Source organism: Schistocerca gregaria, chromosome 4, assembly GCF_023897955.1.
Source record: "Schistocerca gregaria isolate iqSchGreg1 chromosome 4, iqSchGreg1.2, whole genome shotgun sequence".
NCBI lineage: Eukaryota > Metazoa > Arthropoda > Insecta > Orthoptera > Acrididae > Schistocerca > Schistocerca gregaria.
In genome coordinates this window covers 570126200-570141351 of record NC_064923.1, presented here as the reverse complement: position 1 = coordinate 570141351, position 15152 = coordinate 570126200, and the positions used below count along the sequence as shown (strand labels likewise).

The 15152-nt window shown below is 37.1% G+C and overlaps 1 protein-coding gene across 6 annotated transcripts in view; it reads left to right on the top strand.

Annotated features, from left to right (window-relative positions):
• LOC126365888 (negative elongation factor D) overlaps positions 1-14880 on the top strand; it is a 227673-nt gene extending 212793 nt beyond the window's left edge. For all 6 annotated transcript variants that reach the window (XM_050008594.1, XM_050008589.1, XM_050008591.1 and 3 more), the window contains one exon: positions 10070-14880. In XM_050008594.1, the coding sequence (XP_049864551.1) occupies positions 10070-11715 (1646 nt within the window). In that variant the 3' untranslated portion in view covers positions 11716-14880. The remainder of the gene's footprint in view (positions 1-10069) is intronic.
• The last annotated feature ends 272 nt before the right edge of the window (positions 14881-15152 follow it).

The window sequence follows — 15152 nt, the reverse complement described above, 5'->3', positions numbered from 1 at the left end:
TCTGATTTCTCTTATTTTATTTTGATGATCATTCCTACCTATGTAGGTTGGGCTCAACAAAATATTTTCACATTTGGAAGAGAAAGTTGGTGACTGAAATTTCGTAAAAAGGTCTCGCCACGACGAAAAACGTCTATGCTGTAATGACTTCCATCCCAACTCGTTTATCATATCTGCCACACTCTCTCCCCTATAACGTGATAATACAAAACGAGCTGCCCTTTTTTTCACCCTTTCAATGTCCTCCGTCAATCCCACCTGTTAAGGATCCCACACTGTGCAGCAATATTCTAACAGAGGACGAACGAGTGTAGTGTAAGCTGTCTCTTTAGTGGACTTGTTGCATCTTCTAAGTGTCCTGCCAATGAAACGCAACCTTTGGCTCGCCTTCCCGACAATATTATCTATGTGGTCCTTCCAACTGAACTTGTTCGTAATTTTAACACCCAGGTACTTAGTTGAATTGACAGCCTTGAGAATTGTACTATTTATCGAGTAATTGAATTCCAACGGATTTCTTTTGGAACTCATGTGGATCATCTCACACTTTTCGTTATTTAGCGTCAACTGCCACCTGACACACCATACAGCAATCTTTTCTAAATCGCTTTGCAACTGATACTAGTCTTCAGATGACCTTACTAGATGGTAAATTACAGCATCATCTGCGAACAATCGAAGAGAACTGCTCAGATTGTCACTCAGGTCACTTATATAGATCAGGAACAGCAGAGGTCCCAGGACGCTTCCCTGGGGAACACCTGATATCACTTCAGTTTTACTCGATGATTTGCCGTCTATTACTACGAACTGCGACCTTCCTGACAGGAAATCACGAATCCAGTCCCTCAACTGAGACGATACCCCATAGCTCCGCAGCTTGATTAGAAGTCGCTTGTGAGGAACGGTGTCAAAACCTTTCCGGAAATCTAAAAATACGGAATCAACTTGAGATCCCCTGTCGATAGCGGCCATTACTTCGTGTGAATAAAGAGCTAGCTGCGTTGCACAAGAGCGATGTTTTCTGAAGCCATGCTGATTACGTGTCAATAGATATTATGAGAGTATCCATAATATTGTGAAAATATAGCTACCAGTCACAGAATTTATTGACTGCTTAAATTATTTAATTAGTGACATGTTTTAAGGTTAGATCTCATCATCAGGCTACAGTGGCTGTACAAAGAACATTTAATACGTGCACATAGATATTAAATGTTTCTCATTATCTGTGTGCACTTGTGTTAGATGTTTTTTCTACAGCCACTGAAGCCTGATGCCGTCTAACCTCGAATCATGTTGCTGATTAAATAATTTAAGTAGTCAACAAGTTTTGTGACCATTAGTGGTATTTGTCAAAACCTATTCATATTTTTGAAACAGTCACATTTGATTAACAGTAAATTTGGCTTGAAATTGCAATATTCAGAACACTTTCACAGACCTAAAATAGAACTCTGGTTCAGCTGTACCTTATCTGCAAACAGCACTGTGGTGTTATTTGTTGCAGTATATAATAACAATAATTATAATAGCGAGTTTAAAAATAGTCTCTTTGGAACTTCCACACTTAATTGTCTGCATCTCTGCTCTCCAAGACAGAGGGGTCATATTTAACACCAGGTCACAATACACAATTTGTTGTATACTTCCTAATAGCTTGCTGTAGAAAATTTTTATTTGTGTTGGTGAAAAAAGAACCGTGCATGGTTTTATTTTTTTATCCTCATCTGAAAATTCAGAGCTACAGATTACTGTCATGTCATTCAAGATTATCAGATTTAATCTTTCCTGGCTGCCAGCAAATCATCTAATACCACCAGAAATAAGATACTGTAAGGTTCAAAATTAAAATACAACACTGAACAGAGTTCAAAATTTGCTTATTTGTAGACTGCCAATATTTAAAAAATCGTAAAAAGTCTTATAAAAGGGATGACTCTACTGTTGCTGTTGTTCAGAATGAACTGTCTTAAAATGTATATGGCAGAGTTGTATCAGCCCAGTTGTTGACCCAAATGATAAGAGGACATTGTTCAAATAGCCACTACATGGGCTGATGGCATAACTGTCTTTGCACACTGCATTGATAGAAGGAATCTGGTCGTTTCTCTCAGAGCTGCAGTGTGACTTGCAAACATGTGCCTTTGATACATGCACAGAGAATCCAAAGCTAGAGATAAAACACTAAGCATGGTTACAGCTTGTGCTTAATATGTATTTGAGTCAAATGACCAGCTAAATCGCTTACGTTTCACTGTGGGCAGGAATTTGGCTTTAGGGAGGTCTGTATCATTCTGTTTGACATTGATATGTCAGATCTTAAGTTATTTGTTTATTATCCTCCCCTTGTATCGTGAGCAATAATGTTTATTTTATGATGTTGGACATATTTAAACCTAATATTAATCTCTATACATTTACATTTGCACATTCCGTTATATAAATTATATTTAAGAGGTTCATACATGCAATTACTAAACATTCATGAGTTGAACATTTATTTTAAAAATAAGAAATAAAAACATATGTGTATACTGTTCCATGTCATCAAAATATTTTCTTGTTAAGTACAAAGAATCTGCTATAGACATGCTTATAAATATCTCAGAAGTTTTATCATCTGTGACAGATTTTATAATTCTTGTAAGTTTGTTGTACAGCTTTTCCACATTTGATAGGCTCCTTTCTGACAACTGTCAGTGATTGTAGGTGTGTCCAACTGTGGAATGCTTAATTTTTTAAACAGAAGCATGCATGAATTCCTAACGCTCTTCCTAGTAATGATTCTGTAGCACTCTTTTGTAATCTAAAAGTACTCTTTACTGCAGCAGAGTTACCATAGAATATGATTCCATATTTTTTGTGTGATTTAGGAAATGCTTCTATATGCTTTTGTATGCTGACTGTTCAGTTGTGAGATTGCATTGCAAATCACTTGATTTTTGCAAATGACTTTCCTTCAGAGTCCTTAAAGTAATGGAAATTTGTTTTGAGGCACGTTGATTAATATTTGGAGATTTAAATTAGGTACAACTCGCACTTGTCTCTCTTTATATTCTGATGCACAGAAAATATGTATTGAATATTCTGAGCCAGGAAAAAGGACAGCAACAGTGCTCCTTGTGTCCTGTTGTACACGTTACACGAAGGAACTCCCCCCCCCCCCCCTCCCTTTTAATTATTTTTTTATATAAATATTCTTGATGTGAGGGGAGTGTCCCCATACAAACAGACCATACGATATGTTTGACTGGAATAGTCCCCAAGGTGTGTCACCCTAAGATAATCCAAGCTCACCAAATCCCTTAACTTCAAAGTGAGTTTTCACTTACATGATTGATGTGTTCCTCCCAGAAGAGTCTGGAGTCAATGTAAAGTATAAGTTCCACTAACTTCTGTTTTATTAGACATTCCCATTAGGAGTTGTTGGGTTTTATCGGGATTAACACATGAGTTTATTAGCTGAAAACCATTCCAGGCTCTATCAAGAGTTTCTTTTGTTATCCTATTCAGATCTGAGATTCTCCAATGTGTGGTAACTAGCAGTGTATCATCTGCTTAATATATGATAGAATGAGCTGTGTTATTAGGTAAATGGTTGATTGCTGCATTGAAGAAGCAGGCTTTCAAAATGTCTGGCTTCGTACAGAGCACACTTTCTCACGTCCGCCTGACACCACACCTTGTGCATGGTCTTAATATTGATCTTAGTAAAGTTACTCCATTTCCTTCCAGCGACACCATTTCTTATATTAATAAAATTCAATAGCCATGCAGTACAAAGTTTTCTGACAGTTGCTGTATATTTTGCAGTGCACTTTCACAAACGGGTTCCAATTTTATCGACAAAGATATAACACAGTAACTACATAACATTGTCGTCATGCAGACTCTTAATAATTTTTAAAAGCTAGGTGACCGGCAAAGAGATGTTGATTAAGTGTTTACCAGGTGTGGTCTGCCTGACGTGTTGTTCAGTTGTTGTAGTTAAAGACAAATGTAAGAAAATTGGAGAAATCAGGAACCACATTTTACTTTATAGTGGATAAAAAGGTCAAATTTGATACTGATGATGTTAAAATGAATCGAATGATAATTTTTTAACTACATGTTAGATATCTGTAAACTTAATGAAGTCAGAAGAACTACTTACTTCATACAATGTATACCTCTGCAGGGATTTACTGAACTTCATGTAAAAATCAAAGATTCACAGTTTTTTGATTCACTCAATTTCTTTATTAGCACATTATTTGGAGAACCAGTTGTGTTTTCTAGGCCCACATAATTATAACAAAGTTACATTACTTTACAAACAATTAACTGTTTACTCATTGGAAATATGAGTTCACACGTGTTCTGTAGAGATCAGAAACACTAAATATCCATTTCACTAAATTATTTACATTGTTGTTAGAAAGCATGAAACTACTTAATGAACTATGAATTTTTCTGAATAAGAAATGAAATGAGAAATTAATCACTTTACATAATGATAGCATATGTATTGTATCACATAATGGAAAAGGGGAAGAAATATTTAAGGAGTAGAAATGTAGCAAGTGCAGCAACCTCCATCCTACTACATTTCAAATTGTGACAAGACACCCCCCTCCCTTCTCTCTCTCTCTCTCTCTCTCTCTCTCTCTCTCTCTCTCTCTCTCTCTGTATGCAAGTCACTGTACACTGTGCAATAAAGAGTTCATCATACCAGTTTTGGCAAATTTACGTCTTATTCCATTTGTATATTGAGCAGTGGGAAATATGACTGTCCACACAACTCTGTGTACCCACTCTCCCACTTCTCTTTCTGTTTTGATCCCTGCACAAGAAATATCATGGTGGAAGCAGAAATGTTGCTTGGTCATGCTCAAACACCAGTTCTCTAAATTTACCAAGTTTTTGTGAGAACAGCATTGACATTCTGCCACAGTTTCCCAAGAATCCCTAATACATTTTCGTATGGGCTATGCCGTCCTGTTGCAATTAATTGCTCTAGTTCATTTGGATCTACTATTTGCATTAGCACATGTGAATAAAGCAAGTTGTTTTCCACTGTGGTGGCTTGTCCTGACTGGAACCTGATTATTTGATAGAAACTTCTTTTGCTCCTGGAATTTCATAATGTTTGAGCTAGGGATTTGCTCTAGGATCCTGCAAAAGATGGACATTTGTGATATTCATTTGTAACAAACCCAAGGCAAGTAGTTGAGGTTAACCCTCAACTTCAGAAGACATTTTTGCAAAGACTCAGGAGTGCACTAACACAATTTTGCTGACAACTAAGTGTGAACTTGCTCCTAGGTCTATATGTAATTGTATTTTCTGTGTCATTTTATGTAACTTTTGTGTCCTCTTACACTAGGTCCTGATTTTAGGCAGCAAGCACTGGTGTGATTAATCATTTGTATTCCTTCTGCTCTCCTTGAACAGTCATATTAATACACAAGCTTTGTCATTTAGCATGTCACTGGCAGCACAAATTTTGCAGATTCCAATTTTATTGCCAGTGATGAGGTCCTCAATATTGTAATTGTACACTGAAATTTATTAATGAGAAATATTATATTTTGCCAAGAAGTATAAAGTATGTTAATGTACAACTTATTTACATTGTGCATCGAATAGTAATAACCAATCAATGCCCCCCCTCCCCACTGATCTGTCTAGTAGTGGATGATTTTCAATTTGAATGTGCCCAAAAGTGCCAAATGATATAACGTATAGACACATTGCAAATTCAGTTCTATGAATATTTCATGAACATAAGATTACTTTCCTGTTTATTGCTTCACTGTTCGCTCCTTTCAAAGAAGTACATTACATTTTCTGATGATGACGATGATTTGGCAATAAGTTGAAACTGGTAATGATAGAATTTTTATGACATGCTGAAATATTTAACAAAAAAATTACACAAAGTTCTTATGGCAGTATCTTTAGTCTCTGATAAAGAACTATTACTTAATGTTGTGCAGGAAATTTTTTACTTCCATGGCCTCTTATTGTGCATAAAGTAAGAGTACCCTTCAGGGACAAAAAAGTGTTATTGGTAATAAGTTTTTAGTTTTTGAAGATAAAACTGTCAGATTCTGCATTGCAAGATTTTAAAATGGCACTAGGCAACTCATTTACTGATCTGATTCAAGTGTACAGTGAATTCTTCCCATATGGTGCTATCCTATGTCTGTCAATACGGTATTTCTCTTTGGTTCTTGTTAAGTTAAGAGTTCATGCCTGGGTGCCATATTTGGACCAACAATATTACTGTGAATATTAATCACAGTTGAAAAACAATTTTTCGAAATAACTTTGGTCAGATTCTTTAAGTTCACTCCCACAGATGATTCTCACACCTGTTAGTAATAGTTCTGTTACACAGACTAGACATATTGCCATTGGAAAGTCTTGTAGCACGGCCTAATTCACACTACAGGCTCCTGCTGTCACCAAGGATGATGATCTTGTAAAAGGCCAAAGTTGGTCTCAATCGAAATGTAAGCAATGTACGTATGCAAAAGACTGTTTTATTGAAATAATTTCAAGGTACAATATCCTGTTTGTTATCTTAGTTTGTTGCAGCCTATATTTCAGTACAATCGTTAATTTTTGAAGAATATGATTAATTATATGCAGTCTTTAGTGTAACAGTATCTAAGCTAAAATATTTGTGCACTTAAATAACATTTTCTCCATAAGGAATCTACATGGAGATCACATTTTAAGTTAACTTTAATAGTTATTGCCAGAATTATTACACTTAATATAATTTCCTATCTATACTTTCACAACAGTGTTAGTTTCTTTATTCATGTTAGATTCCAGGGTTGATGTTGCTGGTGTTTATACTGTGATGGCTTCCATTAAAATATTGCATGTTTTCATTTACAACACATTTGCTGCAGGTCTCTAATCCAAGATATGAAAAAGGGGGGGGGGGGAGATGATTAACATGGCCCTAGGTGAAGTATGAGCTTGTGTAGGATGCATTTCTGCCGATAGGCATGTATAGCGCAACTCATTACCAGTTCAGTGTCACCTGTGTCGCTGACCTGGCTTGTTCTGTACATCTGCAGTGACTATTTTCACTAGCACTGTTTTATTCTTGTTTCATTTTTTTATGATGGCAGGTTTAAGTGAACAATATGCAGCTGCGAAATTTTGTTTCTACTCGTTAGAAATTCTGCGGAAAGGGTTTTAACGTTGAAAGCAGATTACCGAGACGCTACGGGAAAAACTCAAGTGGCACGAGTAGTTTGCTTGATTTAAGAATGGCAACATATCGATTGATGACAAAAATATGGACAAAGTTTGAGAGATTGGAGCTTGGTCCAGCAATTTGTAGCAGATAGGAGACTGGTTCTTCCACCATAACAACATTCTTGCACACACAGCCATCTCTGTTAGATGGTGTGTGGCTACAAATGGCATGGTTCTGTAGTCCCACACAACTTGCTCGCCTGACCTGGCTTCGTGCAACTTTCTCGTATTTCCACGTGTGAAAACAGATGTGAAAAGACACTGATTTGACAGCACTGAAGCAGCCATTTCTAAAGATGACTAAAAAACGTTTCACAGTGGAAGCACAGGTGGGACAAATGTATTAGTTGTCACTGAGAGAATTTTGAAGGCAATAAGGTTGTTTTGTAAACAATTGCAAAATGTATAGCTTTAAAAATCTATTTTTAACCCCCCTTTAGCTTTTTTTTAACCCCCTTGTCACGTCATGTTTGCATACAGACATATTGTCTGTACAAACAACTACCAACTAAAAAAAATTGCATTTGAGGTAACACTAATGATGTCATAACTGAATTCAACTTATTACAAAGTAGTGATCCACAATGTAAGACATTCAGATCAGCTGTGGATGATTTTCTAAGAAGTCTAGTGATGCTATTTATGTGACCCAAGGCTGGAAAAATACAGTAAAATAACTTTAATAACAGTTATAATAGAGTAATGAAGGTAAATGATGTTTGAAAATATATTCCATGACAAATATAAGACAACACACTATGACTGAATTATCCAAATTAGATGGAAATTGGTGGATGTGATGTACATGTACAGACAAACAAATGATTATAATTTCAGAAAAATCGAATAGTTCGTTCAAGAGAAAGCTTCAGAAATTGAGCAAGTCAGTAATGCATTGGTGCACCTGTGGCCTGAATCGAGCAATTATTCAGGTTGGCATTGATAGATAGTGTTGTTGGGTGTCCTTTGAGGGGGACATTGTGGCAAATTCTGCCTGATTGGCATGTTAGATCAACAAAATTCCTAGTTGGTTGGAGGACCCTGCCCATAATGCTTAAAACGTTCTCAGTTGAGCAGAGATCTGGCACCTTGCTGGCTAAGGTAGTGTTTGGCAAGCATAAAGACAAGCAGTAAAAATTCTCTTCATGTGGGCAGGCAGTATCTTGCTGAAATGTAAGCACAGGATAGCTTGCCATGAGAACAACAAAAGGGTCATAGACTATCCTTGATGTACAGCTGTGCTACAAGTGTGCCATGGATGACAACCAAAGGGGCCCTACCATGAAAAGAAATGACACCCCAGACCTAACACTCCTGGTTGGCAAGCCATATGGCGGGCAATAGTTAGCTTTGAATTCAGCCCCGATGACCAGCAAAAACCTGTCTGGAGATGCCCCAAACAGTGGTGGGATCCCAGCCCTACTGTTACATGTCATATGATCTGACAAATAGAAGTGATGGTCGGGGATGCCATTTCTTTTCATAGCTCAACCCATATGGCTGTGATCTGTAGCACCCTTACAGCACAGTAGTGCATGAATGATATTCTATGTCCTGTTTCGTTGTCCATTGCAAGCCATCCTGGACTTACATTTCAGCAAGATAATGCCTTATCACACATGAGGAGAGTTTCTGCTGCTACTTTTTATGCTTGCCAAACTCTGCCTTGGCCAGTGAGGTTGCCAGATCTCCCTCCAATTGAAAATTGGGAGCATTATGGACAGGACCCTCCAACCAGCTCAGGATTTTGATGATCTAACATGCCAGTTGGACAGTGTTTGGCACGGTATCCTTCAGGAGGACAGCCAACAACTCTGTCAATCAGTGCCAAGCTGAATAACTGCTTGCATAACGGCCAGATGTAGAGCAATGCGTTATTGTTTTGCTCAGTTTGTAAAGCTCTCTCTCTTGAGTAAATCATCCAATTTTTCTGAAAATGTAATCATTTGTTTGTCCGTACACGCACTTCACTTCTATCAATTTCCATCCTGTTCGATAATTCCTTCGTGGTGTGTCAGTTTATCCCCCCTCCCCCTCCTGCTAGAGTCTACAATATGCGGATAGATAAAAAAAGTCTACTCTCTAAGCAATAGCTGGTGAAAACACACATAAAAGATGTGTAAATGTGTAATCTTTCAGAGCCAGTGGCTCTTTTTTCTGGTAGAAGGATTTGATGGCAAAGGAAGAGGGTGAGATTTAGGAAATGGGGAGGGCTATGGGCCACTACTTGGAAGTACAATTTCTCTCTGCCCGTATAATATTGTAATTGTAATAGATTGCTGCTCGCCACATAGAGAAGTCACTGAATGGCAGAAAGACATATTAAAAATACTCTATTGGATCTTATTCAGCTAGTCAGACGAAGTACCTCATCAGATGAATTAACACACACACACACACACACACACACACACACACACACACACACACACACACACACACACAATGATCTCTGTTCTCTCTTTCATCTGATGAAGGACTGTCCCTAATAGCTGAATAATATCTAGCTGTCTGCTTTTTATTGTGCCTGCTTGATGCTCAGAGCTTCCTGTACGAGGTGTAAAGCAGTCTGACCAGTTCATATTGTTATTCCATCCAGGCTTCAAAAATAACTGACTGCTGTCTATGTGTTATGTAATTTATCATCACTCATCACATTGAGAGCATAAAGAGTTAAGTGCTTGTCAACAGAGTAATAATAATAATAATAATAAAAGAAATTATATACATGTGTATTTTATTCGCTAGTATAAACTTTATTTACTAATTTGTTAATATAAACTTTTATGATTTTCTGTGCTTGCAGATGTATTCACTGGGAAAAGCTGCCCCAGGCATAGAATTGAAGAAGATAACACAGCATGCTGTGCAGATTTTTCTCGTCGGACGAGCCATGTCTTCAAAGAAAAAAATAAAGCCTATTTTACAGTTCTACTGGCATGCCTCCATTTCTTAAGAAATTTGGTTCTGAACTATAGTAATTTTCATCCTCTCAGGTATCACACATCTCAGTTTCAGGCTGTTAAAATAATGAATGAACTGTCTAGGCAGAACGCATATACTATTATTAAGATGGTACCTAAGAAACAAAACATCCTTTCAGATTTAAAATTGTCATCGTTTAACACACATTTATCATTTTTGTTTGAGGCTGGGATTTCTTATCGTATGTGTTTTTCTGAAAGTATTGAAAGTGGATTAAACAGTGCTTGTAAGAGAATTGTATTGAGGATAAAACAGAGTACAATGAAATGTAACAATCACAAAAGTGCTTCAAGCAGTGTCATTAACTTTTACCTCTCTGATTACGCTCTAGAACAACATAATTTTAAAATTGTGGGATCACTAAAAGAAAGGATTACCACAGAACCAGGTGTTTCTGTTGTTGTTGAAGGAAAGTCTCCCATCAAAGAACATCCATTCCAGAGGACATCAGTTCAGAAATTCAAAATTTTCTGTGGGCAAAAAAAGACACGGGAGAGCAAGTGGATAAGAGATGCAAGCAGTAGTGGCTCTCATAAAAACAAATTGGATACAATATCTGGAAGAAGAAAATTCATTAATGGAATTAATGACCCACAGAGTCACCTACATAAAGTGAAACGAAAAAATAATACCAGAAGTTGGAAACACAATATTTTTAACAAATTTGCCTTTGACTTAAAGTCACAGTCAAGCAGTCAAGTTGGAAAATATATAATGAGCAGTATAATAAGTGTAATGAATTGCAAGACATTGTCTAGAGTCCCACCTCACTTTTTGACCCGAAACTTAATGCTCAGATCGAGACGAGTAAAACAAAATTTTCAAGTTCCCCAAGAAGCAGCAGTGAGCTCCTCAAAAACATCTGTTCCATTGCAACACAGTGATGCATCTTCCACAAGTCTTCCAAACGAATATCCATTGTTTGATGAAATTGATGCAGTAGTGGCTACTGAAATTGAGAAAGATAACATTAGATGTGAGGAGAACAAAGAAGAATCAGAGGAAGTCCCAGTCGTGAGTGATGTAACTCATCTGTTAGGAGAAGATGTAATGATCAGCGGTTGTTCTGTCCAAAAAAGCATGGATCTTTCCCATTGTTCCACTGCAGCAAGGATGGCTTATCTTAGTCATATTACTGACACACTAGAAACTGCAGTTTCATTTGAAGAGTTTATGGAAAGCTACAAAGAAGAAGACAGTGCAAGCACATCTAATGCAGGGCAAGATTATAGCAGTCTATTGGATGAACCTCCTAGCAACTGTTTGCCACGTGAGTTATTAGATGAATGGGAAAATTTAAGCATTTTCAGCTCTGAACATCTGGATGATGGCTGTGTACTGGATGACTTGTTAGAAAAATGGAGTGATCTACACATATCCAGTTCAGAAGAATCAGGTTGTAGCTGCTACAAAACACATCTGTTGGATGATTGGGAACAAAAACTTTGCCTTACTGATAAATCTTGAAAGGGCTGAGGATTTTTCATCTGTTCTAACTGTAAAGTGTACAAATATGTTTATGAAATGTTTTGATCTCAACAAGTTCAGCAGAGACTTTTAGTAAGTTAAGTGTAATTTTAAATATAAATAAGATGAAATTGTTTATTAATTTTTGAGATGAATAAGAAATAATTGTATGTTTATATTTTTATAGTAGCTAACTTTTATCAGATTCCTCCCTCCTCCATATTTTCTTATTTGCATAGTATTACTTTCAGTTTCTTAATCTTTCAATGAAAAAATACATGATCTAGTATTAGCTGACTGTATTTATCTGTCTAAGAACAGGTGCTGTCTTTGTGACACGTTTTTATTGATAGAAATGGCATTACATGAAGCTGCACAATATTGCAATGCTGTATTTACGTACCATGAACCGGGGTGACTTTGTGCCACTTTTTAATGTTTTCTCCAAAAAACTTTTTTCTAGTTAAATATTAGTGAAAAACTGTGTAGCTGTATATAAGATGAATACATGCCTCATCCAATATAAGTATTATTTATTTCCTGAAATAAAATTTTCTACCATAAATAATGTCATAAACTTGGTGCAAAGTCAGCCCATGGGGTGGGGGAACTTTGTTTCACTGATTTCTTTTTGGTATTTTCAATGCTAAACAGTGGGTGTCCTAATGACACCAACCTTCAGTGTATCTTTGTGACAATGAAAGGTAATAAGATCCAAAATAATTATATTTTATTACATAATTAACATATTGTTACAATTTTTACTTTACAAAGTTACTGGTCCCATATTTTTTTCAATTCGGGGATACAGAAGACTCTTCTTTTTTACTTTTTCTCTGGAGACTTAATTTTTTGAAGAATGTTTGCATATGACTAAAATATTTTATCTCTCTCTTTTGGCCTTTTCCAAAACAAACCACTTTTTTGAAAAACATTCACACAAGTAGAGTCAGTTTCAGTTGTAATTTGCCCAGGAAACAGGTCTCTCTCATACTGCACAATCACGTAATCCCCTGTAAAGAGAGTTTTAGAAGATGTTACAGATAGTGCATGATTACTATAGGATTCATGCACAGATGCAGACCCTGTTGTAAGTGTTGTTTCCGTTTCACTGTCTAAGGACATGCGACTACTGCTGTCCTGGTACATAATGTTTTCTTCTTCACTGCTGTCACTTGGAACAGTCTGCTTTTGATGGTCTCTTCTTTTTATTTTTACCCATTGATTTGCTAGATGTTGAAACCTCTGGTGTGGGTGACAATGACTGTGTGTCACTACCTCGCTTAGCCTTGACCAATTCTTTATATGAAATATTTTTACCAGGGGGAACATTGAGGCATTTCTGCCTGTAGTTGGTGTTACTATATCACATCTTGTCTTCTGCAAATGTTCATTAAAACTCTCTTATACCAAGCTTCGAATGTTACCAATCTCAAGGTTGGTAAACGAGACAGCACAACATTTCTCTCTAGTGGAAACATACCAGCCTTCCTAAAACCAGTTTTTAAACTGCTGCATCCAGACTCCTCAATCTTTTGCATTAGCTTCTTCAAAATAGAAGAAAAGCTCTCCTTTGGTATAGTACTGCGTCTGGATCCTCTTGTTGTATCTTTCCACTCATCTAAAATTTGTCTCCACTGACGTTTTACTGGTCTAAAGAAAGCAACATCAAGAGGTTGAAGAAGGTGTGTGGATTCTCTGCACAACCTTAAGACCTCTGTGTTTAAATGGGAGCTCAAGTTGTCACCAATTACAATTTTTTTAACATCCTGTTTTTTTACAATTGTCAGCAACAGACCAGAAAACCAATCTCAAAGCTTTCATAATCAAACCACCTGGATTTTCTCCTGTTATATCTGGCATGGGAAGGTCCATTTTCTGTGCAGGTGCTCCATAGCTTCTCTGACTTGTAAACTATGTATAGAAGTGCTAGTGTCCCTGCAGCATTACCACACATCATTAGAGATGTAAATGCCTTAGATTTGTTGCAAATCATTTCTGGATATTTGGCACCATGTTTGGTAACAACTCCTTTAGTTCCTGGATCATCTGCCAAGTTCGTTTCATCGTAATTCCATACGTGTGATGGAGGAATGCCTTCTAGCTCCCTTGAAAAGTGAACAAAATATTCATTGACTGTCACTTCATCAACAGCTTCTCTAGCCCTAGTGATGTTTTGGGCAAACCTGCTACTTATTTTGTCATTGTGGCTTGCCAGAAAAGACTTAGCCCATTCTCTGCCTGGCAAGTTATTTTGAAAAGATAATACTCTGCATCCCTCTCTGTCAAGATATGCTTTTACAGTAAACCGTAAATTGAGCAATGAAAGTGGGAAACCATAATCACACATCCTCACAGCATGTGAAGCAAACATATCTTCCTCTTCTTTACTAAACACAGTTTACCAACCAATCTGTGTATTATGTTTCCCATGTAACTTGTTCATGGGGGTATTTTGGTGAATACCGTATTTATTTGCTGCTGTACGAACAGAAATTTTCTTATCACGAATTTCTATAAGTGCATTCTCCAACATATCATCAGTGTAGTTGGCATAGGGACACCAACCAGCAGCTTTTTTGTATGTTTGTGGCATTTTCTGCAACAGAATCATATACAGAAAATCAGTCTTATGAATACCGGTGCAGTATATAACAGAAAAATCACCCAAAGCCTTTGTGGAAACATGCCACAAAGTCACTCCCAAATCTGTCAATATTTAATAAATCTCGCTAATGTGCAAAAACCATCAGTGACAAAACTATCATACTGTGGCATCAGACCAATGAATAATGTAGGAAAACAATATACTAACTGCAGTAAGCTGAAATTCTTCCTCCTGTAAGACACAATAAAATTTTTTTGACAAACACACTCACACTGCTAAACACTCAAGACAGTTGAGACAATCAGGTGGGAATGTCAGAAGCATGACATAAACGACGAACACACCAGCAGATGGCATCACTATCCAGCTATGTTCAGAGTACATCAGCACTTCTGGCGGGAACACCCGGAACTGCTAGGACACATTTGTTCGAAAGAAAGTGTGGGTGGCACAAAGTAACCTGCGCAGCACAAAGTCAACCCAGTTTACAGTACCAAATACTTTGTCGATATCATCCAACTTTGTAATGTACAGATACACAGAGGGAAGACATTTTTGCAAATGAAAAAAGTTGAAGTTTCCGAGAAGATCAAGATAATTTCCCTATAAGCTTTGTTTTTCAGAATTTATCACTGAATTTTCTGCTGTTGGCTAGTACAGAACAGCTGCTTTTGTACATGAAGTGAAAATAACAAAAGTTAGATTATTTGGAGGGGGAGGGGGGGGGGGGGGAGAGAGAGAGAGAGAGAGAGAGAGAGAGAGAGAGAGAGAGAGAGAGAGAGAGAGAGAGAGAGAGAGAGAGAGAGAGAGAGAGTGTGTGTTACTTTTT